The 16,583-nt window shown below is 39.5% G+C and overlaps 1 protein-coding gene across 2 annotated transcripts in view; it reads left to right on the top strand.

Moving 5' to 3' along the window:
• Positions 1-808: 808 nt before the first annotated feature.
• Positions 809-16,583, top strand: part of ptch1 (patched 1) — a 62,970-nt gene continuing 47,195 nt past the window's right edge. The window contains exons 1-2 of one of the 2 annotated variants that reach the window (XM_016669536.1): positions 809-1,547; positions 3,474-3,666. In XM_016669536.1, the coding sequence (XP_016525022.1) occupies positions 1,377-1,547; positions 3,474-3,666 (364 nt within the window). In that variant the 5' untranslated portion in view covers positions 809-1,376. The remainder of the gene's footprint in view (positions 1,548-3,473; positions 3,667-16,583) is intronic. The other variant, XM_007548183.2, reaches the window with a different exon arrangement.

Here is a 16,583-nt window from a genome sequence, read left to right as displayed (position 1 = left end):
TAGATTTGCCCAACCATACAGGATTCTACATGCACAGTTGCTCCATGGGCTCCACACATTGGGCATATATCCTGAATGTACAATAAATTGTTTATATTCCTGATTGGGAACTCTGAAAATTTGACATTTGAGAACAAAAAGAGAGGGCAACCATCACTGGAAATGCAAATGAGCAATAGAAAACCCCTTTCTATATTTTCCTATTTTTTCTCTGAAATTACTATTTTTCTGTTTCTTTCTTTCTTCCTTTCTTTCTTTCTTTCTTTCTTTCTTTCTTTCTTTCTTTCTTTCTTTTTGTCATTTTTACATGGCATGCCGCAGGCCATGCTGCCCTGAGGGGAGAGCCACATCACTCATATCAAACTGACTACTGCTAAAAATACCTACTAAAGGATAGCTCAAATACAACCAGTGGCACTTAGCCACAGTTTTATAACCAAAGGGTATCGGGCCTCCCCTTGAACCACTGTAATCTGACGACCAACAACCATAATGGTTAAGGCAGTGAGGGGTAGGGAGTTAAAAACTTCACTTCTGACATTCCTCAGCTCTCCTCCGACGTACAGGTCCGGGACTTCTCCTCTGACTTGAGATCTCCTCCAGTGGAAATGCTTCCCTCCTCCTGCAACGGACTGCTGTGCAGAAACTTGACCGCACCGAGAGGTTCCGCTCTCGGAGAACCCCACCGTCCCCACCCCCTGAAGTCGGAGATGCACACACGAGGTCCATCCACCTGGGTGGTCTCTCTACTTTAGTGAGCTGTTGCTAAGCAGCTAATAATAGTCGTGTTTGCTGAGTAATTTTTGCCCTTCTGGAACCAATCAGATGCAAGAAAGTCCTGCGATCTGACAGCCCCAAAGGCGGGATCTAGAGTCTTTTTTTTCTCACCCCTCCTCCTTTCTCTGCCTCCAAACGGAGAGAGGTCTTTTTCTCCCTCTTCTATTGAATCTCAGAGTTGGCCGTGACGCGCGGCCCAGGGGAAGACCACATAGATCTCAGCAGAATGCTGCGACCATCGAGCTTTCATACGCGACCACTTGTGTGTGGGAATCCCTTTGCGCGCCTCGCTTTTTGAGAGAAACTTTCTGTTTTTTTTGTTCTTTTTCTTTTCTTTTCTTTTTTCCCCCCCTTTTCATTTTTTTTTCTTTTTTAAGAGACAAGGTGAAAGCGGTGAGAGCGGCGGAGACCTCCGGATCACGAAATGTTGGGATGGAAGGCGCAGACTTTGACTCGCCGTCTCCAACAGGAGTATGAAGTCCCACTTCACGGGTGTGAGGTCTCCACGAGTGAAACTCTGTCGCCTCGGGATATCGCTACACGCTTTCGGGGAAATACTATAAAGTGGGAAACGGTAACCACCTCGCAGTCCCCGCAACATGGCCTCGGCTGCTAATGCGCCCTTCGAGCAGGAAAACAGAGACCCCGATCGGCCGAGGATAACGCGGAGGAACAGGGGGGACTATACCCGCGGCACACCGCTGGATTTGGAGTATTTGCAGCGGCCGAGTTACTGCGATGCGGGCTTCGCTCTGGAGCAAATATCAGAGGTGCTTATGTCTCATGTTTCACTACAGGAGAGCTGCGTGGTGCCTGTTTCATTGTATTTACTGGAGGGGGTAAAGTGGCCAAACTTTGTGTCCAGTCACTACTAGGTAACAAGACGTGCTTGAAAGCATGGACACGAGAAGGGGAGGGGGAATGCTTATTTTTATTTCAAACGCATGTGAAACAAGCTTCTTGTTGTGTTTATCAATACAGAAACTACTGCATCCAAACTAATAACGCACATGGCAAAAACATTGCATCTTATCCTATTAAACATTGGAAAGACAGCTGTACATATATTTTTCTGACAGGTATCTCAGCTTGGATGAGTCTTCTGAAAATCCATGTGGCTGTTCTCTTCCGTTCACAAATATTGCCAGTAACCCCCCCCCATACACACACACCACACACACACGCTCTCTCTCTCTCTCTCTCTCTCTCTCTCTCTCTCGTGTTGGCTTCTCCACTCCCCATGCAGACCGGAACACACGGCCAGCTCCACAGGGAGAAGGGTTGTCTGCCTGTCTGTGTGTGTGTGTGTGTGTGTGTGTGTGTGTGTGAACGTGTGTGGTGGTATTTGTGGGTTTTAACCACATGCACTCTTCAGGGTATTTAATATCACCTATTGATGTGTGGGGCGTGCAACGGTGGAAGTGAAAGCCACCCCAGGGACAGTTCATAGACTGCTTCCCTTTAGAATACAATAGTCTCTGTGCAGTGGGATATCTGCCATGTATTTATAACTGAAGTTTCAAGCTCTCAGATATAAAACTCCTGTTGAGTTTGGCTTTTAAAGGCATACATAAAAATGGCTAAAGAGATTAAGTCAAAACCCCACAGACTTATCATGATAAGTTGACAGTAGAGCTGCGCGATACAACTAATCACAAAATCAGTGTGTTCAATATTAGAATCACAAAAGTTACTGGATGCAGTATTTGGCTGGAAACTATATTCTTATAGTCATGCATTGACCTTCACTCAGAAGTCTACTTCCATTCAGAACCAGTAAATAGATAATTTTGTGCCCAATACATAAATAATGACGAAGTCCTTCTTTTTCTTTGTTGTAGTGAAGTATATTTAAAAAATTTGGAGAAAAATAATTAGTTATTAAGGATAGTCCACGTTTGTACAATACAATAGGTTATTACCCTTGAGTAGTCCAAAAATAATGTCCTGTTAGTAGATATTATTTATTGGAGTCAACCATTTCTGTACAGTAGGACACCAGTTTGTACACAATTGCAGATCTTCATGAAATGATGCAGGTCAAGTTGTCGGTTCTTTCCCATCATTTACCTCCATTGACTTTGGAGGTCCAGCTGGAAACCAGTTTCAAACTCTTCAGTTTCACTCTATCCATAGCTTATTATTGCAGCTGTGAAGTGACAGGACTCTATGTGTAACCAATAAACCAGATATGTATGTTCCAGGATAGGGCAATATAAGGGATTTATTGTTTAGAAATTCCTTCATGTGCACTATCAAATTGAATCCTAATGACTAGAGATGTGCTGATCAATGGATCAGAAATCAGATTATGCTGACGTGTGGTTGCCGTTCGTATGCTCGCCTCAGAAAAATTGAGGTAATCAATTTTTCATTGATCACCTCCGATCTGTGATCAGCAGGTCAGATACCAAAATATGATATTTTTTCTAAAACTGATCTTTCTTTTCTGCTTCTATATGTTGAAGTTATTAGAAAAAAAAACAACTGTTTTGGCCTGGAAAAGTCTGATTGGTGCATCTTTACTCAACGTTAACTCCCCCTCAGATGTGTTTTTGTGGGTAAAATTTGTTACTTTATGCACATCATGTGTGTAAATAACCTCTTTTTCTGTATTCCAATGGCTTTATCTGGTCAGGTAAGTGTAATCGGTTTGCTTTCATTGGCAGTAACTTCATTCTCTTGTCTTATCACAGGGGAAGGCGACTGGGAGAAAAGCACCTCTGTGGCTGAGAGCGAAGTTCCAGAGATTTTTATTCAGGCTCGGCTGTTACATACAAAAGAACTGTGGAAAGTTTTTGGTTGTGGGCCTTATGATTTTTGGAGCTTTTGCCGTGGGTTTAAGGGCAGCTAATCTGGAAACGGACGTGGAGAAACTCTGGGTGGAAGGTAAGACGATGTTTGGCTATTGGCTTTTTTGCTCAGTTGCACAGTTTCTTGAGTGTATGTACGAAAATCACCAGCTATAAAGACTTTAAGGAGAATTGTTTAAAGTTTGTGTCTTGGAAAGTGGCCGAGCAAAACTGTGTTGGATTTGCAAGAGGTAACAATAACGTCACCCGTGAAGAAGGTTGTAATTAGGCTCATAAGCAGCCCTTGGAGTTGAGGAAATTTTTGTCAAAGCCGCCATTTTGTGAGTGTGTGTATGTGTTGGTGTGTGTGAGAGCCAGCCCCCAACAGTTGAAGGCTCAGAGGCCGTGTGTGTGGTCCTGTTTTGGACAGCTCTCAACTTTCCAAAAAGATTTGTTTCTGGCTGCAGGGAAATAGCAGAGCACGGACAGGAGCTATGGTGGAAGTGTCACTCAGTCTTCTTCTTGTTTTCTTATAGAGAATTTAGGCAAATGAAGAAATTTAAAAGAGGGAAAGAGAGTGTATGCATGGGTGGTTCTTTGGGGGTAAAGGCATGAGGCTGAGTTTTTTTCTCCCTCTTTGATCTGCATTCCTGTACATATGGCTCAAAGACATAATCTACTATTTGGAACTGAACTGTATATTTGAATATATAAATTTATATATATATTTTTCTGTTTTTTTTTTTTTTGCATACATTTTGTACCTTTATACCATTCTTTCATTCCTTTTTTATGTGAAAATAATCCACGTTTTTTAAGCTTAAGCATCAAAGCGGACGGATTCCTGACCTCTTCCCCTGGGCTTGCAGGCCTAGTCCATCCTTGCATGCTGCTGCAGGGGTCTGACAGACAGTGGTCTTCTAATGCATTGCGCAGGCGCAGTTGGATCACGGTTTGTGCATAAAGTAGCCTCTTCAAACACACATTCCTGATTGTACTCAGAGGATCACACAGTTTTCACATGCCAGAACCACGATCAGGAGGACCGGGGCGAGAAGGCATTACAGGAAATGCAGAATGTTATGGCAGAGTGATAGAAAATGTATTTTAGCTGTTAGGATAAATCTGTTCAGTCTTTCTGCCATTTTAATGTTTTTCTTTAGGCAAAATAAACATTTGCTGACATTTTTAAAAATTGTGAAGATAAATCTTAAGTAAGGCTAAAAATTCACAAATAATTCAATGTATTTATTATATTTTCTTTGCATGGTTCTATATTTCTATTTAATACAATTGTAAACCAGTTTTGCTTATTGACTGATATGTGATATGACAGATTATGACCTCTGATAAAACCAACATAACTATGATCAACCTCCTACTGGAGTCTAATAATAGTATTTTCTATTATAGACTGTAAGCAGACTAAAGAAAATAACTAATTTATCAGATATTAAGGTGCGCGTTGAAAGTCCATTTGGTGGGAATGACTAGTCCTGTCTTAGTCCCACAGTGTGGGAATTCTCTCTTTACGACTATACAGCAACAAAATATTACCCAGTGAATATAAAAATATCTAAAAACAATACAAGCAACTGCATATTACTAAAGTACCTATAAAAAACATAAAAGCGACTGAAACTATAAAGGCCACTAGTTGACCAGGTACCCAGTTTTCTTGGTTTATTCTCTACACTCAGGGTGACATATATGTCTTAAATGTTAAAATGACTTGTTTAGATTCTTTCAACAAAAACCTATAGAAAGAAAAGTGGAAAGCTGAAATTTACTACTAATGCAACTCCAGACAACTTATTGATCTACAGTTTTGTGTTGCTCTACTATGACTGTTGCTAAATGAGATTTTTCCTGCAAATTAATCTTTTTTGGCACTATTGGTGCACTTTCCATATTTTTCAGTAGTCAGAATCTGATCTGTTTGCATATTATAAGGCGTTTTAAACTTAATGGATATATTTGGTCGAAATGATGCTGAATAGTAAAAATGTTATTGTTTGAACATTAGTAGCGTGAAAAACTGTGTTCCTTTGCAGTTTAATATTTGGCAGTTTCTGTTGTTTTATGGATGTTTCTGATGCAAAAAGAAATCGCCTGCCATAACAACTTTTACAACCAAAAATTTAAAGTCATTTTCTAAAATCAAGCCAGTAGTCTACTGCACTGCATTGTGGGAAAATAAGTTAAATTTAACAGATTTTATTTACCACAAGGATTATGCTTAGTTATTTTGATATGAACAGGAGTCATAGTTTATTGTATTTCACTACATTTGACACTGGAAATCAGAAATAGAAATTTTCATTCAATTACCTATTTTTTAAAGTTATCATAGACAATAAAATCACAATTACTCATCCTGGCATAATAATGATAAACTCTAATTGTTGTTGTTTATAAATCCCCAAAAATTCCAGCATGGTTGAGTTTGTAACATCTGGGATTTGAACCATTTCTCATCATTATTTTCACGAGAACATCAAAAGAATGTTGTTTGTGTTTCAAAGTATGATTTTAATTGATTTGAATGAAGGAACCAGTTTAATAAGGTAAATTTTTTAGAATATTTTTTGAACCCCTGCTTTTTCAGGCTTTAGTATTTGTAGATTCACCTACTTGTGGATTATTTTTGTAGAGCATATCTAAAATATTTTAAAGAAAATGCAGCTTTGGATGGTGAGGTACCTAGATGCAATGTTACTTAAGCTATTGGCTGGTATTCCAGGAGTGTCATTCTTTGTTCTTGGTGTTGATTGGCTGTGCCCCCCCCTCCCCCAGGGTAATGGATATGGAAGATTGCAGATATTAGCTTCTTTAATAGTACTGATTGAAGTGTATTAGGGTATATTTTGTGTTTGAACGATTAAAATTGGCAAGTACAAATGTTTTTAAAATAGGTCTCAGGTATTTGCAGATTTGAGCTATTCGCAGGCTCTTTGTTCTCTAACACTGTGTGAATGTACACCGTGCATAAATTGCATCTTTTGCCTAAAAAGGCAATCACAGCAAATGCCCCAACTATGATAACATTTTGAGCTCATATGGATTACCTTAATTAGAATCACAATCAATGGAAAAAGGGTATAACATACATTTTTCAGAATATATCGTACAACTAAATTGACTTCTGAGTAAGATTTAAACATTTTGTAGTTACCGTACTTATTGTGATAAACAAATGGACTCTTAGTGGTTATGTACATTGACACAAAGTAGTTTGCTTATGCATATGAAACAAAAGGAGGCAAGGAAAACAATTTTGTGCTTATTCTTAGAATAGTCTGGTAGCAATGGCTAATAAAAGTGATTTAATATCATACATTTAAATGCATTTTTTTTGCCTACAATTCAATCAATGCACACAGTCAAAAATCTGACACTAACAATTGCTGTCATAAAAAGTAACCCTTACTCATTACCAAACTGGCTTCTTCACTACAACTTTTACTGTGTTTTGATGCAACTAAGCAACTGTGATATGACTGCATTCCATCATGTTTTTGAAGCACGCTTAACATTTATTGTTGTTCTTAAGGCAACCACAAAAAAAATTGTTAAAACTGCAAACCCAACCAAACAGTCTGTTTCTTTATAAAATCAATTCACCTGGTTTCAAGTGAACCAGGTACTGGTGGTAAAGGGATCTCTAGGAAACATTAGTAAAAATGCACACACACTTTGATTACAAGAAGGGACCTCCTCACACACATACACTGACAAGGAGACAGTGCTTTGGTGGTTTCCTTGGTCCCAGTGCATGAGGGGTTCCAGATGCTGGTAGGGAGAGATCTGTTTGTTTAGATTAGACTGCACAGCTGAGGGATAGATTAGTTCTGCCTGGACCGCGGAGCCCTGTGCTGGGCCGTGCTGGGGGAACTGGCCCATCATCCGAGAAGAAAAAGAGGCGAGAGGAGAAGAGGACAGACCAGCTGTTTATGTTTCATCTGGAACTGCCCTCCGCAGGCGACCCATGGACGACCCCGCCTAGGGAAGCTGTGTGGCCCACAGACGCACATACGCTACAATACTGTTGGAACTCTGCATGATTTCATTTGGGGTTCATTCTTGCCTGCTTTCTTGGTTGTAGCCAGAATCCCCCAGCCGTCCACCATCAACTGCATACAGCACTTGTCTCGGGTGTTTATTCTACGTGTTGTCACGTGCAAAAGCATTAGCAAGGGTTGTCTCTTCTCACTGCACTCTCTCTGCACTGTTTATAAATGCTCAGACACAGGAAGTTCTGTTTATTAGACAAAGTGACAGAGAGAAATTGGGAGTGAGACACATACTCGTGCAAAGGGGTGATTGTCTCCTTGTAGACCCTGAACTGTGAGAAAACATGGAGGGACCGGTATTTTTTTTCTTTAAAGGTTTTGTTGCCCCTGTGTGGCCTTTATTTGACAGTTTTCAGATAGGAAAACAGGTTGTCAGAGATGGAGAAGACATGTGGCAAAGGTCATCAGGCCAGATCTTGAACCTGCGACAGCCACATTGAGGACTAAGGCCTCCATACGTTGGTCACGCTTTACCCCTGTGCCAACGTCACAGCCGGTATTTTATCTTTCAAGCAATAAGGAATTGGTTGTAGGTATGGGAAAGTAGATCCTCAACAAGAAGCACTGTATTTAGAAAGACTTGAAACAAAAAATACTCTAACTGCATTTAATTGAAACACTAAGACAGGAGTTATTCCTATGACTATAAAAATGTGATTATTACAATTAGATTATTTTCATATATAATGTTTAAAGTCTGGTATTTTGTTTTTGATCCATATAAAGAATAAATAACCAAAGTTTACCGCTGCAAGTGCAAGAATAGTTATACTGTGGAAAATAATATTCTTTATACATTTTGTCAATGTCAATGCCAAATTTATTTATGTAGCACTTTAAAAACCGGTTTAAAACTGCACCAAAGTGCTGTACAAAAATGATAAGAAAATAAGTTGATGAAAAGAAAAAGAAAAATAATACAAGAAAAAAATATATGTATAATGTCAAAATAATAAGAGTATTGTATTTTTTGGACTATAAGCCGCTACTTTTTTCTCACAGTTTGAACCGCTATGCTTATACCGGGCTAAGCATACCGGTTTATAGCCCGGTATGCTTATAGCATAAGCTTATTTAAAGCCCGGTTCGGCTCTTCTGTGGATTTTTCTTCAACCGCCAGGGGGCTCTTTAGCAGGAAGTGAATAATTGGAAGTCAAAATTGGAAATCAAAGAAGAAAGTGCTGATTTTCATTTACAACAAGCACATGCTAGCAGCAGGCACGACGGAGAAATGTTTTCAAACTCATACCCCCTCATCATGGAAACCACACGGACAAGTTCATATGATGCCGCTTTTAAGTTGAAGGCTATCGATCTGGCAGTACAGCGCGATAGCCGCTGCATACAAGCTCGGCGTGAACAAATCCATGGTTCGGCGTTGGAGACGGAGGGCTGCGCTCTTAATAGCAGATTTATAAAAGGCTGCGTCCTTGTGAAAAACTGAGAGCGGCGGAGATACCTGCGGCTTATATACTACGTTTCCAGTTTTTTTTTTTTTTTTTTGTTTGTTTTTTTTTACTTTGTGGGTGCGGCATATAGTGAGGTGCGCTCTATAGTCCGGAAATAAGTGCCATTAGTTCATTAGCTAATATTAGCTGACTAATTAATTGGTCTAGCCTGCAGCTAGCTTCTTGACAGTCACGTGACCAATAGATTAGCAGTTACATTTTAAAATTTTATCTAAAGAGGAATGGTGGATTATGCTCCTTCACTTTTCGCAGCCTGATAATCTGAAGTAATTATGACATGTTTTTATGCTATATAATTTCTTATACAAAAATGTAAAACAAAAATACATACAATTTAGTTTTTTTTTTAAATTTAAAGTAAATGCTTATCATTATTGCTACTAATTTAAATGATATTCTCGTAACTCATATTCAATATGAGCTACAATATTGCTGTTAATATTATCTTTATTATAATTTTGGTATTACATTTTAAAAATCTAGAATACATTTCAGTGCATATTGTGCAAAATATACATTTGTTGTTCTGCCCTTTATACCATAATACAAGCATAAAAAGCTCATCAGTAGTAATTAGTTGGTTAACTGGTCAAGCTATCTGCTGTTGTACCCAAACTCCGACTGTTTCGGAACGTTGTAAGAGTGATGGATAATCGTACTTTGAATTTGATGTTCTTCTATGCATGATATTAATTTTGTTGTTTTCTTTCAGATTGCTGACCGGCAGTTATAGGTTTGGGTGGGGCAGGATTATATCAGGCTACCCTCCATAAAGCTGGAAAAAACCCTGGTCTCTCCGGGTCTTTCTCTGACATCCCATTAATAGGACTTTAAAATATAGAAACTGTGCTACAGAACATTTCTGATGTTTTGGACTCATAACTTATTTAAACTGCGGTATACTGGTAACTGACTCATGTCTTCCTGGTAGTAATATTTTAAGTCCACTTTTCTTTGAAAAAAGTGATTTAGGTCAGAATGCATCCACACTGCTGAGAAGCTCCTTGTTTATTTTCACTGTGCCACTCACAGGAAATGATTAGCTCCAGCAGGAAGTTGTAGTATTGTGATGTCCTATCTTGATCTCCCCCACACACAAACATTGCTTGGAGTCAGCTTTGGAGAAAATGCCTCATGGCGAGTGTTCAACTCAAGATGCACCCTCGATTTCAAATCAGTGTAATGATTAACTGTCAGAGAAAAGAGACGCGAATTTGAGGAACACGAAGGCTTTATTATTCTTCCTGGCCACAAATAGCAAGTTATGGTATCTCTCACAGTATCAAGGGGCCAAGGCGAGCCGAGGCCAAATTGTAAAGAAAATAAGACCATTGCCTGCCTCTAATTAAAAAGGTATCAAACAAACATTGGCTTACTGTACTACTAAAGTCCCCTGCGCCTTTGACTTTGCCTCAATTTGCTGGTTGGCAAAGAGAAGTAGCAAGAAGTGGGTAAAAAGTTTACAAGCTCTTGGCATAGATTGAACTTGATGAAGCAGATGAGCTGGAGTTGTTCTTAGTGCTAGTGAAGGTCATTGCATTCACGGAAATGTCCCAATTCAAGCTGAAACGACTTCACACTGCCCAGATTTATGGTGTGGACTTGGGGGCACAGAGTCATGAATTGTAGTCTCATGGCTACGGGCTGACGAGAGGCCCTGGGGTCCCGCAGCACTTTCTTTGGGTGCATAAGTGCAGAGGCCAGGGGCCACGGGCATGGACTCCAGAGACCCTGAGGTCATCTCGTTGAGGCCCCGCTATTTAAAACCTCACCTGATACTCAGCCTGTGGCCTGGGTGCAGAGTGAAGACTCACAGCAGAGGGGGGTGCAGGGCGGGAGCTGCAAGAAATGCAGCAGAAGTCGCAGCTGTCACCAAGGCACTGATGTGAAGAGGTCCATCTTTTGAACCTGACTGTTAGAAGGGAGTCTGAAAATGCATTTTATTTTATTTTTGTGTGAAAAGAACTGTCCAGCAGAGGGCAGTAAATCTGAGGTATAATCTTTGAACTGATGTTTATGAGCACCCTAACTGAAAATAAATTATAGTTTCCCACATTTTTATGGTTCCAAGCAGATTTCTTTGTATGATATACACTGTGTGTGACCAGTGTTTTAAATTCAGTGAATATACAGTCATAAGACACTTTTATGTACACCTTGTTTGTTCTGGATTGGACCTCCACAGATGCTTTATTCTTTGTCCCATAGGTTCAGCAAGGTGTCAGAAACATCAGGGATTTTGGCCTTGCTCATCTATTATCAAAAACACTTGTTGTACCGTATCACCTCAGTTTGTTTGAGCTTTGATGACGGTGGAGGCCATTGGAGTACAGTGTCATGTTCAACAAACCTGTTTGAGATCACTTTGAATTGTGATATTCTGTTTTAACTTGATGAAATAGCCATCAAGTAGGCATCTGTTTATAAAGGAACAGATGTGCTCAGTAACAATACTACAATGCTGAGGTTAACTGTTGTGATTTAAGCAATGCTCATTTAGTTCAAAGGGGTTGCAAGTGTAACGAAACAATATCCCATTAACCATTACACTACTACTACTACCAGGCTGAGCTTCTGATCACAGCAGGATGGATTCCTGGTTTCATGTTGGTCTGTGCGAAATTCAGATTCTCTGCCATTTGAGCAGCTGAGATTTCTACTCATTGGATTAGGCAAAATGTTTTCAATTTGTTATTGTCTAATCTGTGTTTGAAGCAGCATCAGTTTCCTGTTCTTTTCTGACAGAAGGGGCATCAGGTGTGGTCATCTGCTGGTTCAGCTCATCTGCTTCAGTGTTGCATGTGTTCTGCAGTCCTTGGTTTGTACAAGTGGTTATTAGGGCTACTGTTGGTCTGTCTTTCATCTTGAGCAAGTCTGTTGGATAACCACTGGGTAGTTTCTCTTTTTCAGATTTTGTTTTTGTAAACCTGAGAGACAGTTGTGTGTGAAAATCAGCACTTTATGAAATGATTGTACCAGCCATGAGACAATCATTTCATAATTGTCTGAAGTTTGATCTGTTCAAACTTCAGCAAATCGCCTTAGCCCCATAGTGTTTTTGATTCTTTAATGCCTAAAAACATTGAGTTGTTGTCATGTGCTTGATTCATTATTGTGTGTGGTAACAAGAAATTAAACCACAATACTAATAATTTGACTGATGTGTGTAATTAAAGTGGGTATTTTGCTGAATTGCAAAAAAAAAAAAAAGCCACTGTAAACATTTTGCACCTTCACAAATTGGTCCTTTTGCTTTTTTTGGTCATGTTCATACCTGTTCTAGGTCTGACTGGATTAAGACTATTCATACACGCCTTTGCAGTCAATGATTTTAAAAGATGCCTTTATAAACTGCTCAAAGTCCTGGTTATGTGACGCCAGTAAATATTTTGTTTCAGCAGGAAATTGCTGATGGTTAACTATTGGTTTGAGTACGAGTTCTAATCAGTCATTTTTCCTTATTTTGACTTCTCCAAATAGGGATCAAAACCCATGGTAAAAGATGCAATATACAAAATTATATTAAAATAAATTATATGTGAGATAGCAGTATTTCATTATTATTTATCCACATAATCAATCAATGCTCTTAATAAAGAGGACACGTCCACTTCCTTTGTGCTTTGCTTTTGTGCTTGCTGTGATTAACAGCAGAGCTGACAAAGTTGGTGGTTGTTTTGGTGGGAATGGTAGTGAGAAAGACTGCAGTTTTAATGTTAAGTGCTTGCAGAAAAACTCCTCGTGGAGAAAGATGAAGAGGAGGGGGGAGCGCCTCCCAGAATGTGGCGTCTTCAGCTGAGACGATTGTGGTTTTACATGGTTGAATTATTCAGCTTTTGATGTGCATAAAAGCAGTGATACATGCATGGATGCATGTGCACAAACACACACGCACACACACACAGACATTCTAAAACTGTTGTTGCACGCAGAGAGGCTTTGAGGTTCTGCTTCTGTGAATGACGAGGTGGTTGACCAGTGCAGGCTAATTAGACGTCCCTTTTTGTGTGAGTGTTTTTTTTTTTCTTTTTATCTCTTTCTTCTTCCTGTCGTGCATGTTATATTTTTTTTTCTCCCCCCACTGCAGTATTTTTTTCTTCTGCAGCTTTCATTCAAGAACCGCAAGCACTGAGAACACAGAAAAGTGTGCCCACACCCAATATTTTTCCCAGTTAGCTGAGAAGTCACTCTAGGCGCCTATCGTTGTCGTGTCATCTGTTTTGCTCTTGCACGGTAGTTCTTCAGTTGCGCGCTCAGACGCTCATACAAACTGCACTCAATTAAGTGTGTGTTTATCAGTTAGCCACAAACAGGATTAAACCCTTGGTATAAGGAATAACATTCCTGCGTGTGTTGTGTTAAACTTTATGAGTTGATGAAAAACGCAGGCGGATTGGTGAGGGACTTGGCGTTGGAGGAACATTGAGCCTATGGTTTTGTAAGCAGAGTTTTGCAGGGATGTTTTCTCAAGTTGGCTCCCCGGTATTTGAAAGCCCTACCTGGCCGAAAGTTAAAGTGCATTGCCATTTCGAGTTGTGAAGTTATCCGTGTGTGTGTGTGTGTGCGCGCATGCTGCAAATAAGAGCACACTCCCATTCACAAACAACTTCCTGAGATGCCTCCAAGTGCTCTGTTTACATTGTGCATTCTTTCAGGCACTCTTATTCAAAAACCAGAGCCCTGCAAATGACCGACCACATGAGACTATGTAGAAAGTTACCACCATGCCCCCCAACTTTACCTCCTTCTTTTACTCCTCTGTTCCACTCTTTTCCCCACTGCTAGAATGGACTCTCTCTTTTACTCAAGCGTCTTTTTCCCCCCCTCCTCTTCTGCCTCTCCCCCTCCCTGGCTGGAGAGAGTGGCCTCAGAATGCCAGATGTATTACAGAGTGAGCCACGGCAATGTAAACACTCAGCCCTGCCATGAGAGCAGGGTGGTCTGGCCTCCCTCCTTTCCTACCCTCCTTCTCCCTTCCTCTCTTCCCTCCCTCACAGTGCTGGCTGCCAGGAGGGTGGAGAAGTACAAAACAGGAGAGGGAGCACATTTGTGTGTGTGTGTGTGCGCGCGCGCTGGAGTAGAGAGAAAGAAGTATAGTAGCAGTAGTGTGTTTGTGTTTTGGCCACGGAATCTGCCGTAGACTTAGAGAGATTGGAGTGTGGATTGATACATCTCAGGCTGCAGTGTGGAGAATTTTATTGCAAACATATCCAAAGTGTGTCTTCATGTATGTATGTGTGCTAGTCGCTGGAATTTTATGCAGCCCCTCTGGCTTACCACAGTTACATACATAGCTTTATAGTTCATTGCAATTCCTGCAACACGTCGTCACAGAATCTGGCAGTAACAGCAAAGTACCACACAAGCACATGTAAGGCGTGAAAAGAGAGTAAATATTTTCTGTCAGATGATTGAGGAGTTTGGAGTTTATATTTGAGTCTGTATTAGAACAATAAAAATGGCAGCAAACGTATGTTTCGGTTTGGTTAGATTTTTAAAGGTAAACGTCATGGAGAGCTGACTAAATACCCCTTTCCCATGTTGTAAAATTGCAGTTTTGGATGTTTTGTACCTAAAAGAGCTTGCAAAATTTTGAGTCTGCTTTGACTGATGATGGAAGGTAATTTTCGGCTTCTACTGACAGAAATGGGATTATGTTTCTCCAATAAATAACATTCACCAAAAGGAGGTCACTTAGAGTTGTTTTAGTTTGATTTAGTATCATAATCTGTTATGTTTTAATAGGAGTCAAATGGCAAAACTGGGATCAGAACCTAACTTATTGGAAACAGGATGTAATAAATAGTCTTATGAAAATAATACACAGGTAAATTAAACTATATGTAAGATTTAGACTTTTTCATGATTGTTTTCATAGTACCTAACTACAAAAAAAGAATTTACTAAACTAACGTGCAATAACTTGAGGAAATATTTTGTTATTGGCATTAAATGGACAGGAAAAGAGCAAAATATGAATATGTAGATAAAATAAATTGGGACACTCTATAAAACCTTTTAGATTTTTTTTAAACATACTTGAGCATATTGTAATGTAAAATATTTTTTAGAATACCTTTTAAATAAGAATATAACATTTTAACAAAAAAATGCTAAATTTGTTGTGGAAGCTAAATATTGACTCCTTTACTGTTATTCCCATTTAAAATAGCTAAAATAACACACCACATGTGTGCAGCATGTGATTAGAACACCCTAACAAGTATGCAAGCCACGTGTACAATTGAAAACAAAAAAATGCAATATAACAGTATGGGATTAGTAATAAAACTGATGTTGAATTCACGCATATTCATATGATCTAATTTCAATCTTCCAGCTTGTGTCGTTCAGACCGGGCATTTAAATGCGTCCTGAGTGATGACATGGATCTTAAATAAATCAAAGTAAACAAAGAGAGAAGACAAGTAAGACCAAATAATGGCGATTTCCTTCTGATATTTTTACATGATCGCCATTGTACTGCAACAGAATGTTTATGCGCAAATAGGCGGAGGAAGAAAGGGCGGAAGAGAGAGGGGGCTGCATTATTACATACATAATTTACATTTTCATCAAATAGCCTAATTAATTATGAGTGTTTTTTTTTTTTTTTTCTCAGATTGAGTGAATACTGCAAGAAATCCAACTAAGGCAACTCCAAACTACTACATTATAGCCAACTGTGCCAAAATCAGAAAAAATAAAGCACATTATACTCACCCAGTTGTGGAGTATTTAGACAAAATCCACCCTCCTGTCTTTATGCAGGACACACTTGAGTGACCATCATAGAAATCTCATCTGTACATCCTTTTCTATACACTGTTCTTTGTTGTATCCTTAGCAAATTCTAGGCATTTTATCTGCAATGCTCCAGAAGCTATAAGTGTCACTGCTCACGGCTGAGACACCATGGTTTTTACGATTTAGGTTGTAGATGTGTATTAGCGATTTTGATAGTGCTTAGGCTTGGAAAGAAGGCCTTCTAGGTCCTGACAGCCCAGCCCTGGAAAATAGTAACCTATCTTCGATGAACCAAGTACTTGAGATCATTTTACTGCATCAGAAATTTTGTTAAACTGAACAGGTTAAGTAACACAATGCTATCCGCCATTGTTTTTGTTATCTGACCATGAAAATGTAGAATAAACCCTGTGCATGCTGCACATGTGCACTTTCACAGCTGTTGAGTACTTTACACCTCTACGGGGGTGTTCACAAAAGGACCACTCTTAGACATGGTTTCAAAAAGTCATAGACTCGGATCACAACAAATGGTTTCACTTAAAACGAGCTAACCATTATAAAATCCGCCATAAATTCTGCTGACAATGATCAAAAAATACCAATCACACCTCCAAAGACTGTCTGAAAACTAAGAAATGGAAAGCAGGCGCAAAGTCAAAGCTCAGAACTTGGTCGTTGGTTGTCATGAAAGATGCTGTACATGCAAAGATGTTTCCCAAGAG

Source organism: Poecilia formosa, unplaced genomic scaffold (assembly GCF_000485575.1).
Source record: "Poecilia formosa unplaced genomic scaffold, Poecilia_formosa-5.1.2 Scaffold25, whole genome shotgun sequence".
NCBI lineage: Eukaryota > Metazoa > Chordata > Actinopteri > Cyprinodontiformes > Poeciliidae > Poecilia > Poecilia formosa.
The sequence above is the reverse complement of the archived record's forward strand: the minus strand, read 5'-3'. Positions and strand labels throughout refer to the sequence as shown.